At 36.6% G+C, this 24,293-nt stretch overlaps 1 protein-coding gene across 6 annotated transcripts in view; it reads right to left on the bottom strand.

Annotated features, from left to right (window-relative positions):
• The window catches only part of asap2a (ArfGAP with SH3 domain, ankyrin repeat and PH domain 2a), a 68,601-nt gene that overhangs the window by 31,791 nt on the left and 12,517 nt on the right, over nucleotides 1–24,293 (bottom strand). For all 6 annotated transcript variants that reach the window (XM_046856026.1, XM_046856030.1, XM_046856028.1 and 3 more), the window contains exon 2: nucleotides 10,730–10,802. In XM_046856026.1, coding sequence (XP_046711982.1) covers nucleotides 10,730–10,802 — 73 coding nt within the window. The remainder of the gene's footprint in view (nucleotides 1–10,729; nucleotides 10,803–24,293) is intronic.

Below are 24,293 nucleotides of genomic sequence, written 5' to 3'. Positions count from 1 at the left end.
TCTGCTTTTATGGTCATCACCTCAGTGGTTACTCATACAAAAAAAAAAAAAAAAAAGTCCTCCTCTATAACTGTCCCTATTTCTGGAACAATTCTTAAACAGGTCATATAACATCAGTAAAATAAATAGTCCCAGGAAAAAAACCTAAATTAATCAATTGTGACCAGGATATTTTCATTTTACACCTTTTTACATTTGATTCTAATTTATCCACCATCAACAAGTAAACATTTTAAACCAGAAATGTTCAAAATTTGCTCTTTCAAATCCATAAATATGCAGTAGTGCCTGATTCATTGTCTGAGAGTTTAAGAATTCAGTAGTAGTGCTTTGTTACAGGCAAGTAGTTACTGCAGAAGTGCCAGTTAGTCTATATTTATTTTACAGATTATAGTTTTGTAATAGCTTATGTATTTGATTTTTGTCCATATAAATTGAAAACAAAAATTTTAATATTTCTTCCTTTTTTTAAATCAATTTCATACTAATTTTACCTTGGATTAACTTGAAATAAATTTATTAAAGTTTTAACAAAAAGGTTTAGAGATTAAAATACATTTTAAAAAGATGAGTAAGAATCTAGGAATACCGTTAAAATAAATATTGCCTAGTAACAGGTAGCTGTTGGCCATCATGGAAATCAGCAGCCTTTATACCATACATAAACAATTTTTGCAAAAACAACTATCAAATCACTGTACTATTAGATGATTGAAGTGTTTAAAAAATGATGTTTTTCTCCATTACAGACATTTAGCAACACACATAATGATTCTTTACACATAAACTCAGTGGTAAACAAAGTGCAACAATTCTTGTTCTGGAAAAAAGTACAAATACTGCTGAAATATTACTTGGTTAAAAGTACTTATTTCACATTCTAGCACAAGTAAAAGTGTCCATCAATGAGAAATATATTTACTGGATTTTAATATTTGATGCGGTTTATTGTTCTGTTCTCCTGAACATCAAGTTGAAACTTTCACAAGAATGGTGGGGTTACGCTTGTGGTTTGCAACAGATTATCATTCAATGCAATTTGCATATTCATTTAAAGAAATTCATGAGCAGCAACGCATTTTTTTTTTCTTCAAATGTAGATACTTGAAAAATTCACTTTAGTACAACAACAAATAAAAATGTCCATCATGACACAGATCGATATTATATTTTTGTCACCCACACTTGCTAGGATTTTTTAAATATTCAAAATAGTATATAGTGTGTGTATATATATATATATATATATATATATATCAATATTACACCATTACTGACTATGAAATGGCACTTAACGGCAGTTTACAGGGTTCAGTTACTTACCCCTACTCTATTACCCTAAAATATGGGTGCAGTTACTTGCCTATTATGAATAATACATTAGTCTCAGCTAAAGAAGCGCTTGTAAGGATCAGTGTCAGATGCTTTCTTTCTAAACCATTGTCCCAGCACAGAGAAGACATAATTAGACAGGAAATGAAGCGGTGCCCTGCTGTTAATTCAGAGTGGGCCAAGGACTAAGAAACACACTTCAAAAAAAAAAAATTTAAGAAAAAAATGTAAGTCCAGGCCATTCTTAAACAAATCTGTGCAGTGTTCTGTTTGTTCAAATACTTCTGAAAAAAATTGGCAAATAATCATAAAACTTTGCTCATAACACTGAAAAAACAAAGAACTAAATTGGTAGCTAGAGTACCAATGGCCGCCATATAACCAGTGTAAAGCCAAAACACAAATACCTATTAATATGGCTGTAAAGAATAGAATGCACCACTACTAACTAAAAGGCTTTTAAAAATGTATTTTAGCAATACTGCATGAAGACTCCAGACATTTCCGGTGATGTCCTGGACAACACAGTCACAGCAAGCCTAAGTGTCACCACATTCACTAGAAGAACTAAAAAAGCAAGACAGCTCATTCACACTAAAAAAAAAAAAAAAAAAACACCATGGGACTGCAGTGCTCTGGAAAGGAGAGAAACTTGCGTAGGTGTGAGGCAGCAAGCAGAGAAGTGTGAAGAGCTGCTACCTTCCAAACATCTGCTCCTAAGGTGTGACTCAACAGCCTTAAAAAAAAGATTTGATTACCCTCAGAATACAACTTGTACTGACTACTGGCAATGGCCTCAGGGTTTAAAGCTCCTCAGCACTGAAACATTTTTATATGCAAACAATTAATTAAGGTATACAAAAATAGAAAATGCATAGTGGTCCTCAAATTCCTGGGTATAAACTTCATATTATCCACATGCTGTGACATTCACAGTTGAAATCTTTAGATTAGGCCACTTCCATAATGTTATGACAATAGCTGTAATGGGCTTAGCAGTGTGTACACTTTCTACAGTGGCTCTGTTTATACAAGAAACATCATCCCTCTCGGTCTCTGTCTCTCGGAAATGGCTCCTGGCAAGCAGTTTTCGATTTTTGGTTGACCGAAGGTAAACCATACCTGCTCATCCGTGACTGAAAACTGCTGAGCACTTACAACAGTTCTCTCATTTCATTTAAGATAGCCGGCAAGTCATGATGTTGCATTACATCTCAAAGAGCTGACAGAAGATGAATCTTCTGCTGTATCTGCATTTTTTTTAAGTCCCTAAAAAGTCACTCACTGTACACTGCAACATAACTCTGGATACATTATGCTAATAATGTCTGTTTCAAATGTGTTAACACAGCACTAAACCAGCACAATTTTAACAAACTTTCTCGGAAGGTCTCAGGAAAAATAGAATAATAGGAGTTTTTTAAGTACGATTTCAGTTTGTGATGCTACAAAATATGCTGAGAGTTTTTAATACCTAGCCTAGATCTAGCTAACTTAGCTAATCATCCAAAACAATGTAGTGTTGATTGTTATGACATATTATGGCCATTATATGTTTGGTAGTTAAATAATAGTGCTCAAAATGGCAAACTGCAAAAATGTTACAGGTTTTTAACAATAAATCATCACAAGAATTAGATAAATATACCCCTGAGACCTCCTATACCAAAACTTGTGGAAATGTACTTAAATATTCTAAATGTAAAATCATAATAATTAATCTGGGTCTGAATGGACCAACTTGAGCTGTTCTTTCTGTTAAAATCTACTAAAATGTTACATATAGAGACCAATCGAGAGTGGGTTTTTCATGCTGTAAAAACAACAGTGAAATCTTTTGTTGCTTTAAACTCAGTTTCATTGTATTGGACTCCCTTGATATCAAGAGTCAATAATGGCTTGCTGCCAAGAACAATATATCATGTAAGAACTGTTATTTGTCTTCAATAATCTGAGTTATTTTCCTATTGCCATAGTGTGTAGACAATTTTTTACCACAACACTACATGGTATTGATGCAAATATTAAGCATTTTTATGAGTATAATATATGAGCATGCCGTCAGATGAATATCTAAAATCCGTTTTAGTTGCACCCCTACCCTATAATATAAAATCTTGAAATCTCAGAGACTGGAAAGAGTCACATGAACACATTACTGCTATAGCAAAAGGAATGGATTCTAAATTACTAATAAAAACTTTTTTTGCATGCATATTTGAATGATTTAATGATTTAAAATGGCATATTCAGGAAGAAATGCTGCTGACTAACCTAATAAGATCTTGCACACCACAGGATATACCAGGTTACCTCACCATTTAACTGGGAGTTTAAAACTGCTATAGCAAAAGGAATGGATTCTAAATTACCAATAAATTCTTTTTTTGCATGCATATTTGAATGATTTAATTATTTAAAATGGCATATTCAGGAAGAAATGCTGCTGCCTAACCTAATTGGATCTTGCACACCACAGGATATACCAGGTTACCTCACCATTTAACTGGGAGTTTAAAACTTAGTGTTTAATTATGTGATTATAGATGCAGTAGACCTTCTTCCTTGGCTCGAACTAGCTCTGCTTAGCTCACTCACACTGTCGCAGGTACACACATGTACAACAATGCATACAGCACAGTTCCAAAAATAAAAGTTTTACAAATCAAGTTGAGAGTGTTCCTCTTTCACTTTCACCATTGTTCAATAGTGAATATGTGTGACAATATAGTAATATATTATTAGTCAGATACTTGCTTTACATAATTCTATGAGTTGGACGAAAAGCAAAGAGGATTCAAGGTAAAAAAGCAGAAGCATATTTCATTTAGAACAATTAATATTATGCCATAAAGCTAGTAACTGGAGGATATAAGTGAGTGCTGGGAATAGACAAAAATGTACACTACATATATTACACATATAATATATTATAATTATAGTATTGTGCAGTAACTATTGGTCGAAGTTATTGCGGCACCATCAGCAGTGGCACCATCAGTTTATCTGTCATGTTGCTATTCAACACTTCTAACCTTGAAGCGGGACCACATGATCCCATGGAAAGCTATTTAAGTGTTTTTTTTAATTTTGTTTTGTTTATGCTTTATTCATGGACAAGTTTCCAGGGAGTCAAGGTCTCCCCTATCATATGACTACTAACCAGGTATAGCACTGTATATCTTTACTGTGAGACATAAGCTCACAGGCACCCATGGTTGATAATGTTGCCATGATTGACAGAGAAAAGAGTTAAAGAGTTTTATGATCCAGTATGAGTTGGCATTGTCTAGGTGAGATAAAACTGGAGCTATATACGCATAGCAACTCTCAGGTTCTACCTGTAAAACAAAACGTAAAGCAGCTTATGATAACGTTAAAAAGCTTGTAGGTCACTTTAAAATGGCTTGATTTCATTTGTTGTGTTCACAAATACCCCAAAAATACTCATGGAGTGATGGTTCTGAGACCTCTTGAAGCACAATAAATCATTCATAGCTATCCCTATCATATGGACAACAAAACAAAGAGTGCAACTGACTAAAATTTCTCCTCAGCTAATGGGGGAGGGGTGACATTGTGAGTAACCTGTGCACTACACCTGTCTTTTCTGCACCTGGAGACTCGTATTTAAAACAAACAGCCATGTCAGTCAGGCATTATCTCGAAATCCCTCAGCATTTCGATAAACAGAAAGAATCCTCAGGGAGATCCATGTGAGATACACATTTATTCAGGATCTGGGCATGAAAGAGTGCTGTAATAATGCAGTATTGCTGAGTCACGCTGTCAATATTCCCCATGAGGCTATATATCCCTGTAGCTTGTACAGCTATACACCCTGCTATTATTCCCACTCATGGCACCTATCTCAAGCCATGATGTGTATCCTTGTGTAGACTCAGCAGCTCTGCACAATGTGCACCTTCTACTGAAACACACAGTCATGTGTAATTGGTACAAGTCATATGTATTGCTATACTATGACATCACTAGGGCATTTTCAGCGATCCTCAGGTTCACAATAACCTAAGACAATAAATGCTCCAGTTCTGTCAGTCTGTCTCTCTTTACTTTAAAAAAAAGGATACTGTATATTTAAAAAAATATATATGGTTTATATAGACAATCTTGTGTGGTTTGAAAACCGAAGTTTTAAAAAAATTCATTGCAAATTTGGCTAGAAAGAAATATGTAGAAAGGAAGCAAGGAATGAATGGATGGATGGAATCGGTAGGTGGTTTGGTGGATGATTAAAAGGAAAATCTCTGGCTAACTGGCTGGATGGAATCAAAAGGTAGGAGGAAGGATGGTTGAAGGAAAGGAATCTGTGGGTCAGTGATTGGAGGGATGGATAGATAGAAGGGTGAGTGTGTATACAGTATGGAGGAACAGGTAAATAAATGGGGAGGTTCAAGGATGATTCATTATATTACACTGCTGTTCTGTACTCTTTCTTTCCAAATACAGTGCAGTACTTTGGAAATGTTGTCTTGTTTGATTTACAGTACATGATTTAATTTCTGGCATGCTATTAGTATTTAATTATTAAAAATGACACAACAGTGCCAAGTAATGCAGTATGCAGTCACTGCAGTGATATTAGCTTTTGCATACTGAAAACCATTATGAACCATAAAACTTTTTTTTTCTGTCACATAAGCCATCTGTGTCTGACACATACTACAATGGAACGGTGGAATTTTTTTCAAAATTAAATATGAGTCATACAGTGACGATCCTCTTAGAAAACATCCTATTACATCAGTAAGTTAATTTACTAACATCCTTGTGGCTAAATGAACACAAATCTCCATAACCACACTCTAAAATCTCAAAAAACGTCTTCCCAGAAGAGTGGAGGTTATTATAACAACAAATGGGGACTAAATGTGGAATGGGATGCTTAAAAAACAAATATCTATCAGTCTACAGTGAGGTTTCCAACCACCTGTTTTTATGCAAACTTCGAACGTTTGCATATGGAAACCTAAACGGAAACGTTAGAGATTTACATCATCCAAAACACTGCAAAAGTGAAAAGCTGAAATGTCGATTTAAAAAAAAAAAAGAAGAAAAAAAAAAGACTTTTGGATTCAAAAGAAAAGCATTAAAGAGGTAGTTTTTATTTCACTCTGTGCATTTAATGAACACGCACCGTGTTTTCCGTTCTCCTTTGCCAACATTTTTAGAAATTTAAATGAAATGAACAAAATATGGATGAAATCACATTATGCAACAAACATCCATGAAAGAGATGAAAGAAGTATTTAGATGCAGCATTTACATAGTTATAATACATATGCATGTGGACTGCATCTGTCCTATTGTATGACTGCAATTATGTGTAACGAATTTTGCTTCTAATTTTTAATGCAAATAATAATTTATGCAAATTATTTAAAAAAAGAAACCAGATATTAAGGTTGATGATGGTTTAGAGCAGCCTGACACGGAGTCTTCTGGAAAAAATATTAAACATCAAGAATGATTTGTAGTTCAACAGTGTTGATATTTATGCATAAATTGTTATTCTAATGTCTTTGTTGTGTTGGCGCAAAAACTAAAATGATTTTATAAAAGAATCTCACGCTCTAAACAGTTTAAACTCAGAGACAAGCTCCACCCCTGTGTGGTTTACCATACCATACACCAAACACCATAATCCTTTCCACAAATTCCAAACTGGCTTTTATCACAATTAAGCCACTTCAATTCTGTCCATCATTTATCTGTGGACCAAACCCATGTGTTCCTGTTTCAACCCCATACGCTACCTGAAATGCCAAAGTAATCAGTCTTTATATCTTTCCCTAATCTAATAATGAGGCCGTGCTTCTAAAAGGCTGAAGAGATTTGTATAAGGTCATAAATAACTATGCAGAGCTGTCTAAGGCCGATAGTGTACTACAGCATTTAAACACCAAGAGGCTTATAAATCAACATAAAACAAAGAAGCTAATAACTCATAAAAGCCTCTGCATCCTAATGCAGTGCACCGGCTCAAGATTGTAACAAAGACGACTATTTGTTACGTGTCAAAGCTGGTTCGCAGTTCACCGCTCTGTTTTTGTTCAGTCGGAGCAGAAGTAGTTTTATGTTACCTTTGGAGTGTTGAGTGAAGTTTCCAGCTGTTTTTATGCAAATTTGCCTTTCAATTTGTCCCTTTGCAACCCAGCGCCAGAGTTCTGGTTCTTCAGAAAACATTTTCACATGTGCAGAATCGAGTACAAGAGATCTTAGATTAGCATTAGAAAGGGTTGAAGATTTTGTAAGGAAGAAAAATAAATGTTGCAAGGTTACATAAGAGCAGTAGCAAACAATCATTTACAGCGTTAACTTCAATTAAAAGGCTCTCATTTGTATGAGTGGCGTTGCAGGAAAAAAAAAACACAAAAATAGGCTTTTTTGCATTGACATATATTCACTTTGAGAATGTTGATGAAGTACAAAAGAAAGGTCAGAAGAAGTTGCATTGTGTGTTTGTGGATTTGGAGAAAGCATACAACAGGGTGCTGAGGGAGAAGCTGTGGTACTGCACATTGTGGAAAGAAGTATGTGACGGTGGTCCAGAACATGTATGAGGACAGTGTGACATCAGTGAAGTGTGCAGAAGAAAAAAACAGACTTGTTCAAGGTGGAAGTTGGACTGCATCAAGGATCGGCTCTGAGCCCTTTCCTGTTTGCAGTGGTGACGGACAGGTTGACGGACGAGGTCAGACAGGAGTCTCCATGGACTATGATGTTTGCGGATGATATTGTGATTTGTGGTGAGAGTAGGAAGCAGGTTGAGAAGAGCCTGGAGGGGTGGAGGTACACGCTGGAGAGAAGGGGAATGAAAGTAAGTAGGAGTAAGACAGAGTACATGTGTGTGAATGAGAGGGAGGGCAGTGGAGTGGTGCGGTTGCAGGAAAAAGAGGTGGAGAAGGTGGAGGAGTTTAGGTACCTGGGGTCAACAGTGCAAAGTAATGGAGAGTGTGTTAGAGAAGTGAAGAAAAGAGTGCAGGCAGGGTGGAGTAGGTGGAGAAGAGTGGCAGGAGTGATTTATGATAGAAGAGTATCTGCAAAAGTGAAAGGAAAAGTTTATAGGACTGTGGTGAGACCTGCGTTGTTGTATGGTTTAATTAAATTCAATTAAATTGTATTTGTATAGTTTAGAGACAGTGGCATTGACTGATTTCATTGGGAGTGACCAGGATGGACTGGGTTAGAAACGAGTTTATTAGAGGGATAGCGCATGTAGGACGTTTTGGAGACAAGGTGAGGGAGGCGAGTTTGAGATGGTTTGGACATGTGCAGAGGAGGGACACGGGGTATATGGGTAGGAGAAAGCTGAAGATGGAGCCTTGGAGGAAAAAAGGAAGGCCAAAGAGAAGGTTTATGGATGTGGTGAGGGAAGACATGCAGGTAGTTGGGTTGAAAGAGGCAGATGTAGAAGACAGAGGGGTATGGAGATGGATGATCCGCTGTGGCGACCCCTAAAGGGAGAAGCTGAAAGAAGAAGACAACGATGATATATTCTTTTTATTGGCCCTGCTTTCCTTTTGATTCTTATCTATAAAAAACTACTTGCTGTTGTCATTTTCACAATCCCTAAATTTTAACAATTGATCTTAAAGGAATACTGATTATGTCAAAGTAGATCAGAAACATAATTCAAATCCAGGTGTGGGCTGGGTGCCTTGGCTGCAAATAAATTAGAGCATTGGCCCCTGGCCTGTGCATTTGCTTAATCAAATGAGCTTTTTGTGTTCCTCTAGAGACTGCACAGAAGACGCGGAGAGTAATGACATGACAGCAGTTCTGGGAACCCCATTTGTGGCGTAAATAAGGGCTTCACACATACACCAAACAGAGGGTGTCTTGGCACAGCTGTCCTTCTCTATGGAACACAACTGTGAAGCCTAAACAGTGCATGCAGTGTTCCTAAAAAAGCCCAGCTCATCGGTGCGAGGCTCCGGCTCTGTGAATGTGGTTTGTAAAACTGGTCCACAACAGAGTAAAATAAAAAAGGAACCATCAGAGCTAGCAGCACTAACAAGGACAGAATAATGTGCACACACACACACACACACACAAACAAGCATGCACACATGTAAAGAAATCTGAGTGGATATGGCATAGCTGAATTCTGTCTTTAACTATAATTAAAAGCTTCGTCAACAATATAAAGATGCCAGGTTAGAATTTGTATGTAAGCAAAAACAATGAAGAACGAATTTAGGATTCTCTCAAAATAAGCTCTTAACACATCCAATCTACATGTGTGTTATCTAATCTAGAGCTGCTTACAGGCTCCACAAGGAACATGTGAGGCTATGACTGAATCAGTTATCCAAACCTATTCAGTTCCTTTCACCTTAAGCTGGGGCTTTACAGAATCTACAGTGGAGTTTCCAGCCACCTGCTTTTTTAGCACATTTTTTTCACATACTAAATCCTAAACAGAAACATGAGAAAAATGCGGAAATGTTTACACCTGGTATATTGACAAAAAGCAGGTGCATTTAGTTTTTTTTTTTTTTTTTCCCCCCAACCCTAGATCCAGTCAGCAAAGGATATCAACTGTGACCTGTCTTCCCTCAACAAAGAGCCAAGGAGAGTGCAGTTAAGACTCTTTTCTCATGACTGTTTAATTCATCGTTTTGTTTGTGAAATTCCTTTGAACTAAAACCAGACTTGGCCGATAAAAATCGTTCTGGTGTTCATTGGATTACATCACTGTGCTGTGACCATGTCAAGATATTTCTCATAATAGTTCATGGCGATACGCAAGTTTTCTATTACCAACTTCTCCCAAAGTCCCGCAATTTGTTTTCTGCTGCTATATTCAACCTGCTTTTAAGCCCAGCAAGGTTTCTTGATGGATAGTACTAAAAGATTCACCATGTCTATAGTTGTTACATCTAATGTGTTATATATTTCATGCATTGTTCTTATTGTTATGTAGGTTTACATTCACAGAGTGGATTTTTTAAGTGTAATTTTTATTAGCATTCTAGCCTTTCCCTGGTTTGCACTACATGGTGTCCAGCGATTACCTTGTACCCTAGTGCTGTCATTTGTCTACAACATATTGCACCAAAACCCCATATAATCCTACTGGATTTTGCTGTGTATTTTTATACAGCTAGAATGGCAGTAAAACTTCCATTATATGACTCCTCTCCAAACAAAGTACAGTACATCACTATACCCACTGACATAGAGAGAGACAGAATGAAACAACATTACCGGAAGTGAGAAAAGAAACCCCAAAAAAAACAATGAGACACACTGAGAGCAGATACAGTTCTGCACATCTCTCACATCTCTAACTACAACTGCAAGGTGGAAAGAGAAAGCAAGAGAAAGTGAGAGCGAGAGGTGTTAATAGAAAGCAAGAGCAATCACTCACCTAATCCTGAAGTGTAAATGGCCTTCACTGACTTCTTCATTTTGTATAGAACACTTCGATCCACATCCAAAGCCTAAACAAAAAAGAAAACACATTTAAACACATTTTGTCAGATAGAAACACTATGTCGAACCAGCACAGAGTCCTAAAGAGCTCTGTCCATTTATATAATTTATTTATTCAAGTAGTTTCCAGTGTGATTATAAAATTGCTTAAACAAGGGACACTTTACTGCTGGGACCCATATTAAAAACTCCTACTTTAAATGCCTCTATTGTCTATCTAAATTTGTCTTTAAGACCACTCTGTATCATTTATTGGCATTAAGGTTTCAACTAGCTTGCTGAAAATCCAATAGACCAAAAAATGGGTAATAGCACTTTTAACAATAGACATTTTCACAAAGCAGCTTCATGGAGCTAAAGATGTTGTAAAGTAGGAATGTACAAGTTTAGTTCGTATAAGTTTGCTTCTTATAAGTTTATCCCTAATGAGAGATCTGTGACAAAGAAAAAACTCCATGAGATGTTATGAGGAAGGAACCAGACTCAAAAGGGAACTCATCTTTCATGTGGGTGGCACCATAATTACCTGGGTATTTTTTCTTACTAAATAAATGTAACTCTTTCTGTTCTGAAATATAAGCACTGCACACCAATACCAAAACAAGTTTGTTTTTCATATGCCACCTGTATTACATTTTGGGACACTATCTTAATTGTAAAAGTAATAGCTATTGACATATTACATACTTGGCCATGTTATGTGAGGAGATCTAGCAGGATATAAAGAAGTATTGAAATGGCCTGTTTATTTAGTTTTTGAGTGCTCCAAACAAAGGAACAGACAAACTTTAATTTTCATAGGTGGATAAATAACTTGCTTAAACAATGTGATATTTAGCATTTAATGATGTCACCAATATTTTCTTACTATGAAATCTATTTTTTGCAAAATAGTCAAGACACCCACGCCCACATCTGTACTATTAGACCTAAAATCAACAAGCTGAATGTTATGTAGTGAACTTGGATTGGGAATTTAGAGTATCAGTAGTCATATTAGGACTTCACTTGCTTTCCTTACTATTATATTACAACAGTCTTTGTGGCACACAACCCTTTTAAACTCCAATTTAAGAAACAAAGATTTTAGCTTGTGTTGAGTTTCTTTTATACCATCTCAAGAGTGTACAAAATACACAAACCTTTGTGAAGTCCAAACCAATTACGGTACATATGGGCTGCAGAACATCCCATCCCAGATTTAGTCCCTCTTTGCTGTCATATTAACATCTACTCTTCTGAAAAGTTTATCCAATAGATATTAGAACATGGCTGTGGGGATTTGTGCTCAATCAGCCACAAGAGCAATAGTGAGGCCAAGTGTTGATTATGGCTTAGTCAGGGTTCTAGTCCATCCCAGTAGTGTTCAGTGTTGGGTTGAGAACAGGGCTCTACACAGAACAGTCAAGCTCTTCTACCCCAGCCATGGCAACCTTGATTTCATGGCGCTCAGGAGTGTCAGCGTCTAACTGAAACAAGTTTTGGCCTCTTAGTTCCAGTGAAGTTCCAGGAAATCTTGATTCTACAGTATACAAAGGCATTATAGACAATTGCTTCCAAGTCCCACATGTGTGATAGTCCTCAGTAATAAATTTCATTATTTTAACATAAAAGTCCATAAAAACATTTCCCTATAAGTTTTTTGGTCTATGCTGCTATCCGCGAGAGACCGGGAAAATCAGCGAAGCAAATTACGGTAGTTATGTGGAAAATGCAATTCCGTGATACTACTTTACTCCGAACATAAAAAAATTATAAACTCCACCAATTACAATAGTACCATTAATATGTTTATAACATCTGTTTCAATTGATGTATTAAAAACTTGAGTATTAGGTACATTAAGAACAGATAATAATGTGCTATAAGGTTGCAATCATTCACGAGTTAACTCATGACAATCATCCAATTAACCGCAAATTGCCGCAATTTAAATTGTTTAAATAAAATTAAATAAATGGAAAAATTTTCTTAAAAAGTTTACATTTGTTAAACCCCATTTGTAATACAAGTGTGTATATAAATGTGTTTGTGTGCGCACGTGTTTGTTTCAATTTTAATAATTAATTTTCTAAAGATATGATCTACTTAAATGTTCTACTTTTTTCAGCATACTTTAAAAAATGTCTTCATTTCTTCCATCCTTAATTCATTCACTTCCTTACTATGTGGAATTGTGAGAATTTTCTCCTTTTAAGAGATTTTTTTTTAAGCTGGACATAAAACGCTAATGAATTCATATTGCTAGCTTTAGCGATGGCAGGAAGTGGTGCGATTTTTCACATTTCTGGTACAATGTTAGTAGCCACAGTGACATTGTGCTAACTGTAGTTTCTTTTTTATACCCCCAGCATTGTTGTGTATGTTCTCAAGTTTGATAATAATTTAAAAAGCTAGAGACGGAGACTAAACAAACTTGCAGTCCGCCACTTAATATGTTCCTAAAGGGAACTCCGAGTTGAACTATGTTTCACACATAAAAGAGGATTGCATTTTGGACATGTGTACCAAATAAAAAACCTGTACCGAAAAAGTTCAGTACTACAGATTAATAGGTGATACATCGATAGATGAGTGATAGAATGATTCACTGTGACCAACAGAGTTATGCAGTGTTAATCATCATTGGTTAAAGTGAATCAGGGTGAAAATGGTCCAATGTACAATATAATAATAAAGTGGCTCAATCTGAATCTGAAGAATAAGGAAAACCTAGATGTAATGAGAAGAAACAAATTTTAGCCTGCAATGCCTAATATTATGAATATTCATATTGACAATACAATTTAAAATAGTTTTTACTGAATTCACACTTACTAAAACAATAAATGAATATATAAAATGAATGGTATGAGTGAGTCATGACTGCATGTGCTGTCTAATGCAAAACCTACCAGGTGACGTGTTTCACATAAGGCGTGGTTATCGAGCTGGTTTTCTTTTTTCAACCCACATGTGGATTGAGTGACTCTCAGCAGAACAGAGACTTTAATTAACACAAGTAATTATCCAGCCAGCCATTAAAACAACGGTGGTTTCATTTTAACATGGTGCACTCCTAATTATTAGACTAATAAGATATTTTTTTATCTCAAATAGCAGTTTTTCTGCTCACAGTGTCAGATATTGCAGCAAAAATGCATCAGTGCCTCATTAATTCAAAATGCGGACAAACTGCCAGTCACAAACATCTGCTATGAAAATGAATACTGTATGTGTGTGTTGGCATTCCCACTGTCTTCAGGTAATTCATTATTCAACATCCTAAAAATATTCTGAAACAATCTCTACTCTGCAGGGGTGGGTAGAAAGCAGGCGAGCAAATTAACTCTCTCCATAGAGAAAATGCCGAGGGCACTGCGGAATGTGCCTGCACTCACACACTGCTGCTAACTTTCATCCAAAATTTTCACAATCATGGCATCAAAAGTATTCCAGCATCTACTACAGAACTAGAGCAGCTTTCTTGTTGTGTCTTGCACACATACTGAGGCAAAAAAATAAATGGTGAAGAGTCTTAAATCCCATCTGGTCTTTAGCCTATTGACCTCACACTATTGTAGTCCAACTGTCGGCGTTTTGACTGACGGCTCCTAAACACTACTCAATCCGAGACTAAGCCCTTCTCCAAATCCCTCAGAGATCCGGCTCAATGCCACACACACTTGTCCAGCCCTCGTCATAATATTCCTTTCCAAAACATTTCATTTCACCCAACGATCTCCACATCTGAGGCATGGTCTGCACTTTATTTCAAAAAGTGTAGTGTTTCAAGAGAGTCTGCAAGAGTGGACAATGCCCCCGTTCACACTCGTGAGCTGGCAGTAGTGAGAAGAGGCTAGCGCAGCACAAAAGGGCGCTTTCTGAGCAAACAACGGGGCTATAAATAACAGTCTTAAGATGAGAGAAAAGATATCACATTTATAAATTCCACATGAGCAGAGAACAGAGAATGCAATCCTTGCTTTGTAGAAAAAAAAAATGGTGGCCACTGAGAGGAAACTGTGGGATCAAGATATGCGGGCTTGCATTACAAGAAGCCAGCCTTAAGAAGCCGCTGAGACGTCTGGCCTCAAACTCAAATAAACAATAATCATAACAAGTGCAGCCAGGCCGTGAGGAAAAGGGGGCGGGGTTTTGACCTGATCTTGAACCCGCATAAACGAGAGAATGTTTAACCCTAGGCAGTCTTACCGAATATCCTACCAAGGCTTAACAGAGCACAGGTAAAGCAGCATTGTGTATAACTATATACACTGTAAGTGTCCTATTCATGATCATCAACCTCATCTTTATAAAACAACTGTCTCCATCCTGGATAGTCATTCAATTGTGAAAACATCCTGGCTCCTGATTGCAGGAAAAAGTTCTTAAGTAGCTTTAATACATCAATATTTATAATCAATATGTGATATTTTAGAAAATATCCACAATGCCACTTAACCACCCACTATGCCAGTAATATGGAGTCCATGATCTGTAAATTGTGCTCTAACAAATCAGGTTCTAAACTTTCAACTAGCGTCATTGCATAGCATTGAGTTTGGTGTCTACTACAATTCTGGGAACCGTCAATCCAAATCTCACTGGCAATGATAGTAAAGCGCTGTTAAGTCCGCCTCCATAACAGGATTGTGCCAAAATGCAAACAAACTTACCAGTGCAAAGGCAAAATTAGAACATGCATTCATAAACTATGATAAGCCCAAAAAAAGCGCAAAAAACATGAAAAGGCACAATAGACAAAAATAGCAACATTTCTAATTATAAACTAATCAATCATAGTCAAGCATTAAAAAGGTAAACGTCACGTCCAGTCGAGTCAGTCGTGCATCCAGATCTTTGTAAACAAGGAATTCAAAGTAACTGGATCTATGAAAATATTTTTTTATTGAAGACCTGGTCAAAAAATGCAATAAGGAAATAAAATCCTCCTCTAAAACAAAGCAGCTTATTAAAGCTGCAGAGGATTTATGCTTGACACTGTACTCTCGCTAAAAACAACAAAGCAAGATAAAAGAAAGAATCAGTTTCTGTTGACAGGACCATCTATCACCCACCTCATGCTCCAGGGCCTTACTGCATGTACAGCTTTGAGCATCTTCATAATCACATCTAGTGTAAGTGCTGCGAGAGTGCTATACCACAACAATTATCAGAGCAATCTCTGCCCGAACTGAAACTGTATCCAGCAGCTTCTATTTAGCGTCACCTCAAACCCAGAGCTCTGTTTGAATGCTCTGTGCATTTAGACACTTCAAATGCTATTTGATCCTCCTCTTTTCTCTCTGCTCATTTAGGCACTCAGCACTGGACATACTTGAAAGCTTTAGCAAGCCATCTGTGATGATGGATGATGGAGAGCTTCTCCCGTCCACCAACACAACATTGTCTCCAAGTGTCTAATCTCATTCCTCAGGGTTTTGTTCAAATAAACCTCACAAGCTTGATGCGAAGGAGAAGGGGTCTGAATCCTTTTTTTGCATTTTCCAACAATGTACTTATTGTATACTCTATATGTTTGTCATTTGCGAGATGCCCTTATCCAGGTCAACTTACATTTATCTTACAGTATACTATTGATTTTACATGCTGTATATACACATACATATATATATATTTATATTCATTCTTCTTTCGGCTGCTTACATTAGGGGTCCCCACAGTGGATCATCCGACTCCAAACTACTTTCTCCTCTACATCTGCCTCTTTCAAACCAACTATCTATCTGTATTCACTCACTACATCCATACCGATACTACCGATATACCCCACATCCCTCCTTTGCACATATCTCGGGCCTCTTTAGCTTTGTCCCCAAAACGTCCTACGTGCGCTGTCCCTCTAATAAACTCGTTTCTTATCCTGTCCATCGTCGCCACTCCCAATGAAAATCTGAACATCTTCAGCTCTGCTACCTCCAGCTCCACCTCCTGTCTTTTACTCAATGCCACTGTCTCTAAACCATACAACATCGCAAATAATGATTAAACTTAAATAATTTAGTCCTGCCCAGTCTTATGACTAGCTTAATCATAAACCTATAAAAAAGCTAGCTGTTGTACTAAAATAGCTAAATAAATGCATTAATATAGATCATGGCAACTAAATGTGTATGTAATCATGCCCTGCATCGTGTTTACAACCTCAGTATTACTGCAACCTGGTTTGTGTCTTAACTTGCTCTCAATAAGGTGACCTTATTTTGCTAAGTATCACCAGTGTTTTCAAATGCATACAGTTTTGATTTTGAAAAGGCTGTCTTTTCCACATTATGACTGAATCAATCACATTATTAAAAATGTTTATCTAGCTAATACAAAGAAAGTTCAACAATCTAATAGAATGGCTCATTTACAGTTCCAGTAATGAAGTGCATGGTCATGGCCTACAATCAGCTAGGACCTAGCTACATTCTTTAAAATGGTTTCCAATACCATAATCAATAAGGAGTGGGTTTTTCTGACTTCTGGCTTGTCCTTCAGATAACTTAATACAAATAAAAATGGAAATGGAATAAAAAGCTAATAGTCATGATTAGTATTTCTGTTGAGATGCCACAAATATTTCACAAGATCTCCAAAGGCATATCCCATGAATAACATTTCCTAAATGAACCTCAAATTTAAGATATGTATTGTTGTTCCTATATGTATTGTTCCTTAATCCACTGCACACACAGTATATTCTCATGTGCAGTACAGTTGAGAGTTAATAAAAACATATTTTCAGTTTCTTCTTCTCACTGATTAGACGGATCTTTCAAAGGGAAATTGATTTCTGCATGTTTGCTTTCACCACCTACACTGCAATGAGTATGCTTCATTGTGTTATGACAAATTTATGACTAAAGACAAAACCATGCCGAAAAGGAAAAATGCTGAGTCATGCACACAGAAGGATTTTCTTCACTACCTCTACATTAGTTCCATCATGTAGAGTAGGGACATACCATCACATCCACTGAAGTGATGTTATGACAACACACTTTATTTGAAGTGGCATTCCTTCATTCTTGTCCGTCATCATGTTCCAATTGTCCCTTAAAGACTTAAACAGGGCATAATTGAGGTTTGCACTTAAAAGGCTGGACAGGGTGTTTATTTAAACATGGGTATAGGTTACATCTGTCACTTTATGGGACATGCCGCAGAGCCGACTTGGCTTATAAAACGTCAAAAGAAACTGGAGACAGATTTACTGCACAGTCTCGATGTTGTCAACACAGCAGACATGACACGTGAGCTGGAGAACAACAATAAAATTTGGTATATTCTTTACATGGTAAAGTATACTAAAAGCCAACAAGAGACACATATGGTTGGTGTTTTGCATCGTTCATTTGCTATGCATTACACCTGCATTCATTCATTTTCCATTCCACATTTAGAGAGAAGTACTTCTTTTCACCCACCGCAAAGAGTCTTCTAGTTTTCACTAAAATGAACATGTCAGTGTTAAAATGATTAAAATTATGGTGGGGAATGGGTCTACTTCAGTGTTATACTATGAACATTTATAAATGGCTAGTCAATGTCAATTACTATAAATGACAAAATCTATTACATTTTACTGGTTAATATGAGTGATCATAGCTGCTATTTTGTTGTCTTGCAATAAAAGGTAGAGATGACAGGAGGTAACAGTAACAAAGGTGCTAGTAGTAATAGACTAAGTAGGTTGAGGGTAACAGTAGGCTGAGGTAAGAGTAGGTTAAAGGTAGATGAGCAGTAGAATGAGGTAACAGTAGGTTAAAGGTAGAGGACCAGTATGCTGAGGTAACAGCAGGTTAAAATAGAGGAACAGATGACTGAGTCAACAGTAGGTTAAAGGTAGAAGAACAGTAGGATAAGGTAACCTACTGTTACCTCATCCAACTGTTCCTCTACCTTTAACCTACTGTTAAAGGTAGAGGAACAGTTGGATGAGGTAACAGTAGGTTAAAGGTAGAGCAACAGTAGGATAAGGTAACAGTAGTTTAAACGTAGAGGAACAGTAGGATGAGGTAACAGTAGTTTAAAGATAGAGGAACAGTTGGATGAGGTGACAGTAGGTTAAAGGTAGAGGTCCAGTATGGTGAGGTAACAGTAGGTTAAGGTAGAGGAACAGATAGCTGAGTCAACAGTAGGTTAAACAATAGAGTAATAGTATGATAAGGCAACAGCAGGTTGAGAGAGAGGTAAGAATTGGTCAGGGGTAACATTTGGATGAGGTAACAGTAGGTTAAACGTAGAGGAACAGTTGGCTGAGTCAACAGTAGGGTAAAGGAAGAGGAACAGTAGGCTGATGTAACAGCATACAGGTAGTCCTCTACTTACAATGGAGATACGTTACGAAGACCCCATCAAAAGTCAAACATATCGTTAGTTAAAAATGGTAATATGACAGTGACAGTCTTTCCTGCTTCATGCTGATTTATAATTTTAATTTTCTTCTTTAACCTCATAACTTTCCTCTTCTTTTTTTCACTACAAGCAGGAGACATACTTGGGTGCTCGGAAGACACACTTTTATCACAAAAATGGCTGTTTGAATCCATTTAAAACAGAAAGAAATTACACACCAACACTGAGACCACTTTTCCATCGATCGCTAGCGAAAGTAGAGCACCTCACAAGGCGAGAGATACGCTCATCCCAGCTGCACATCCTACGTATCGTACATCTTAAATATTTTTACAATTTTGTCGTTTCGCTATCATCATCGTAAGATCTAAAAAATCGTAAGTCGAACCATCGTAACTCGGGGACCATCTGTATTAAATTAGAGAACAAGTAACCTGAGATTCTTATATATTCAATCCCACTGTCTAAAAATAACATCATTATACACACTGAAAATTTTCCAATATGCCCTAGACAACATGGTTTTTAAACCTTAAATATGGTTAAAGGTGAATTTGTTGACAATAATGAAGTTGCATAACATTATCAAAAAACAAAGTAGAGAAAAAAGATGTCTGCTTTACACTGGGGAATGATTGTTGTCCTTTCAGACCAGAGACTATCATCAATTACGCTCTGATAAGCATACCAGTCAATCCAAAACATAAGTGACATTTAAATACTTCCCAAGAATATAGAATGACAGCACATCTAATAATGTTATATTTTAGGATTTATAAGATTAATTTGTACTGAAGCTGGTTTAAACATATGTAAATTCAGATATTCTCACTGGATAATTTTCTCATCAAACATTTGATTTTACAGCTACTCTGGCATTCATTTTTATTAAACAACTTTGGTAAGTAAGTGCCTCTGGAAAAAATTAAGTAAAGAAGGTTGATTGACGTCATGCACCATCTGTGCTGCAAGAGGAAAGCTTCACACAGACTGCCAGACCTTCACCAGGGGTCAGTGTCACTGTACAACCCAAAAATTCACACATTTACAACAGTGATATTTTAATACTAATATATATGTTGGTTTTGTTCTTGTAATATATGAACATTGTAAAATTCCCATCAATTCCTACAATAAGGCAAACTTTTTATATATACACTCCCACACACACACCAACACACATCCTGCCTGTACATCTGCCAGCATCCTGCTTCCACCTTTAATCACCAAGCCCAGTGAAATGACCCAACCACAACTACCCATGAACTCCAAAACTGCCGAGCAGAAGCAGTTAGCATTTCCCCGCCTGCCTCAAAGATGTAACACAAAAAAGAAAAGAAATAATTAGGTAAAAGGGCAAATACTACTTGTTCCAGTTAAAAAAACTCCTGGCAAACCAACAACATATCCAGTCCTCTAATGGTTACTCAGGATATAAAGATTCCAGAGGCTTTTGCACACAGTGGGGCCAGTGATGTCTCGGCCTCCATTGTTCCCAGTTCCACAACTATTCGATGACGGCACATCTAGAACAGGCCAAACCCGCCCCCTCACTCCTTACCATTAGGCAAGGCAAGGAAAACAAAGTAGTTGTGCTAGCCTGGCATATTTCAGATACTTCTCCTTCCCCCTCAAGCTGCACTAAATCCCAGTTTGAGCTCCAACATCAGAATCACTCGCTTTGAACTCTTAGACGCCCAAATTAAGAGGGACCTGGTTCCTATTTTTGTACAGTGTGGTTGCCTTATTAAAAAGATCTTTTGAAAGCATCAAAAATTATTGAAGAATAAAAGACAATAGAATGTTTAGTTGCTGTCTCTTGATAATCACTTTCATGATTTAATTGTGTATGACTGGACTGATTTTTGGACCAAACGAGATCCATTTAGGTTTTCTACTCCATTGATTTTTATATCCTTTTTTTTTTGTGTACAGATGCAAAACGATTTGGCTGTGTAAATCTCTATTGTTTTAAATATGGTACATTGTTACTTCTGCTACTTCAGATAATTTTACCAGACACCAAAACTCATTTATTCCACACTGCCCTGCTAGATAACCCTTTTGCCTATCTCATTCAGCTTATCACAACTATTAGGATATTAATGCATTCATTTGGAATTAATTCCTAAGAGAATCTACACCAAAAAATTGGTATTTAATTGATCAATTGTGTAACGTATTTACACATTAGAAATGTAACTACATATATTCTATAATGACTGGCTTTAAATTGTTGTGTAAGTTACTGAGATTTTAAATATGGATTATGTTGTGAAGTTTAAGTAAATGCTGCAATGGTTCAAGTGGAGTCTTAAATTGGTTCCATTTGCCACATCTTCCATGTTATTGAAAAGTGATCAATCTGGTGTTTTACTGGCATGAAAGTGAGTCATGAGGATTTCCACTTCAATGAGATTTTGCAACAAAAAAAATACTAATAAAAAATTTCTAAACTGGTTTGTGTGTATTTAATGGGTAATTATACTGCAAAACCATGTTATCAAATACTAATACACTTTACCTACAGAACTTGGAAATTAACCACGAGTTGAGTTCTTGATCATCAAATTTTGCTTTCTTTACTAGCACCTTCATCTAAATGTGACCTATAAAAGGTTATTAAAGAAATATTGCGCACATTCCACTACTGCCCAGTCATTAGGAAAACGCCTGTACAATCAGACTGTTCTGATTCAAAGAGGGATTTTTCTTTTTCCAAATTGCTTTGGATTACTTCTTCAAATTACTTTCTGAAGGAAGTCTGTTCTGAAACCAGCCTTTATGTCCATGCCATTACACCTCAACCTGACCTACCCACCTCCTTTCATCCTCTCTTTTTCCCTTCTTTGGAGCTCAGACCAAACATGGCGTTGAGCTGCAGCCAATAAAGGCGGCCTTGAATGCAATTACCTACTTCGCTGTGGAGAAAGTGAGCGCCAGCTGATTAACATCTAAGCTTCAGTGAGGTACCAGATGTTTCGGTTAAGCTTATAAATGCTACAACAGAGTGTAATAAGATGTGTAGCGGTTTTGAGCTGCTTTGCTCTTTATGTGATACCTGACACCAAAGTGGCCTTGAGGAGTTAGGACCAAATTAGTGGTATGTCCTGGTATGAAAAAACTTTAGAATAAAAGAGCGACATCTGACCGTGTCTAAGCCCAGTAACATCAGGAGCTTACAGCAGACAGGATCAAACTGGAACAAAGATGATCTCTAAGAGTCAGTCTTACACAGGGGAGTTTACTGTGGGTGGTCTGGACTACACTGAACAGTATGTGATAAAAGGCATACTGGGATCCTTAAATTCTAATTAGTTTTTAAAACTCTAACCAGAATGAGACTGCCGTCAAAGCGCAGGAATACATCTAAACTAAAGTAAAATGAGAGCTAATTAAATTGAACAAAAGCAGGGCAGGTTTTTTTTTTTGTAATTTATTATCCACATTATCTGGAAGAATAAAACCGACTACTCCAGACTAATCTTTTAAAATGCTGTGATTTTATTTCGACCCAGCATTTTTGCAAGCACATCCACGCACACACAAAAATCTTTTTTCATTTGCTATAATGGATGTTCTGGCACTGTTTAAAAAATTTGTTATATTGATGTGAATTAAATACCTTGGCAGATAAAGATATGTCATTGATGTGACAAGCCACAATGCTTGCTAGCTCAGCCAACATGTAGGTAAGGACAGAATAACTGTTGCACTGCAGTGATAGATTGCAGTACAGGAAAACATTTAGGAGTTTAGAAATGATAATATACTGGTCATCAAAAATTGTCCAATAAAATGGTAATAATATTCATCAACAACATTTTGCATTTAACTTGATTGTTGGTTGCACATTAATCATGAATAATAGTTGTAAGGTTTAACTACTACTACTACTACTAATAATAATAATAATAATAATAATAATAATAATAATTTTAAAAGCACTAAAGAGAGTTCATACAAAATGTAATTCCCAAAATTGAATTTTTGATGCCTGGCAAGATTTAGAGAACTTAAAGCTATTAGAAAATAAATCTAGATTATTATAAAATACAGCAGATGTTACATTCAATCATCTTTTTCTTACTATTAATAAAAATTCTCACCAACACACATATTGCAAATTGTCTCTAATACACTTTTTTTCCTGTGTTAATCATCAGAGAGGCACAACATGTGAAATTATAAAAAATGTATTGCAAAAATCCAAAAAAAGGCATTTCTAAATTGTATTACATGGCTAAAATGAAAGGAAAGAAGGGGCATCTATTAGGATGTTGAGTTAGTGCACCCCATTAGCGTGATTAAAATGTGTGCACACCACCATTCTATTTCTCCAGGGTTGAATGCTATGGACTTCACTGAGCCAATTACGATAAGAGATGGGGGATGAATTTCAATCCTGCTGTTCATATACCTATGCAGTGCCAAAAAACCTCTGCCACCTTAATGTCCCGTTTCAGAAACACAGAACCTGACCTTAAAATGGCAATCATTGACCAGTAGAAATTGCTGGTGCAAGTCAATTTGTTCTAAAGGGAATAAAGAGTTTTATGAAAAGCCTCACAATCATATCTGAAATAAAAAATTGAGCAGGTTGCAACTTATTTAGAAGCTACTTCTAAAGTCCTGTAGTTAGACTTGGCCAGAGTTTAGCCTCCCGAAACCTACACCAAGTTCCTCTGTACATTAATCATTCTTTTTTTTTTTTTTTTACAAATGGATGTCCTTGTAGAAGGATAGGAGGTTGACATTGCACAATTCTCAGGTTCTAATGCAGACATAGATGGTCTCACAGGGATTAAATAAGCTGGTCAGTCTCACAGGGAGGAACTTTTTATTGTCCTGTGACCTCATCTGGCACTTTGCAAAGACATGACATCAGTAGTATTTATCTTCAGCAAAACAGGAATGGTGGTTTTAGCCAAAAAAAAAAAATAATGCAGCCTGAGAAAAAAAAAAACAGACCCAGACTCAACAGGCTTAATGAGGTGAACCAGGCTTGAGTGAATGCTATTTATTACATCACCAGCTCTGACTAAGCGAGTTTATGATTGTGAATAATGTGAATAATGCTATAAAGCACAGGTTCCTAACTACTAGGTCATGACCCAGTATCGGCCCATGTAGGAGTTACTAGGTCTCTGCTA

This window comes from Silurus meridionalis, chromosome 8 (genome assembly GCF_014805685.1).
Source record: "Silurus meridionalis isolate SWU-2019-XX chromosome 8, ASM1480568v1, whole genome shotgun sequence".
Lineage (NCBI taxonomy): Eukaryota > Metazoa > Chordata > Actinopteri > Siluriformes > Siluridae > Silurus > Silurus meridionalis.
Note: the sequence above shows the minus strand (reverse complement) of the source record. Positions and strands in the feature narration are given on the sequence as shown.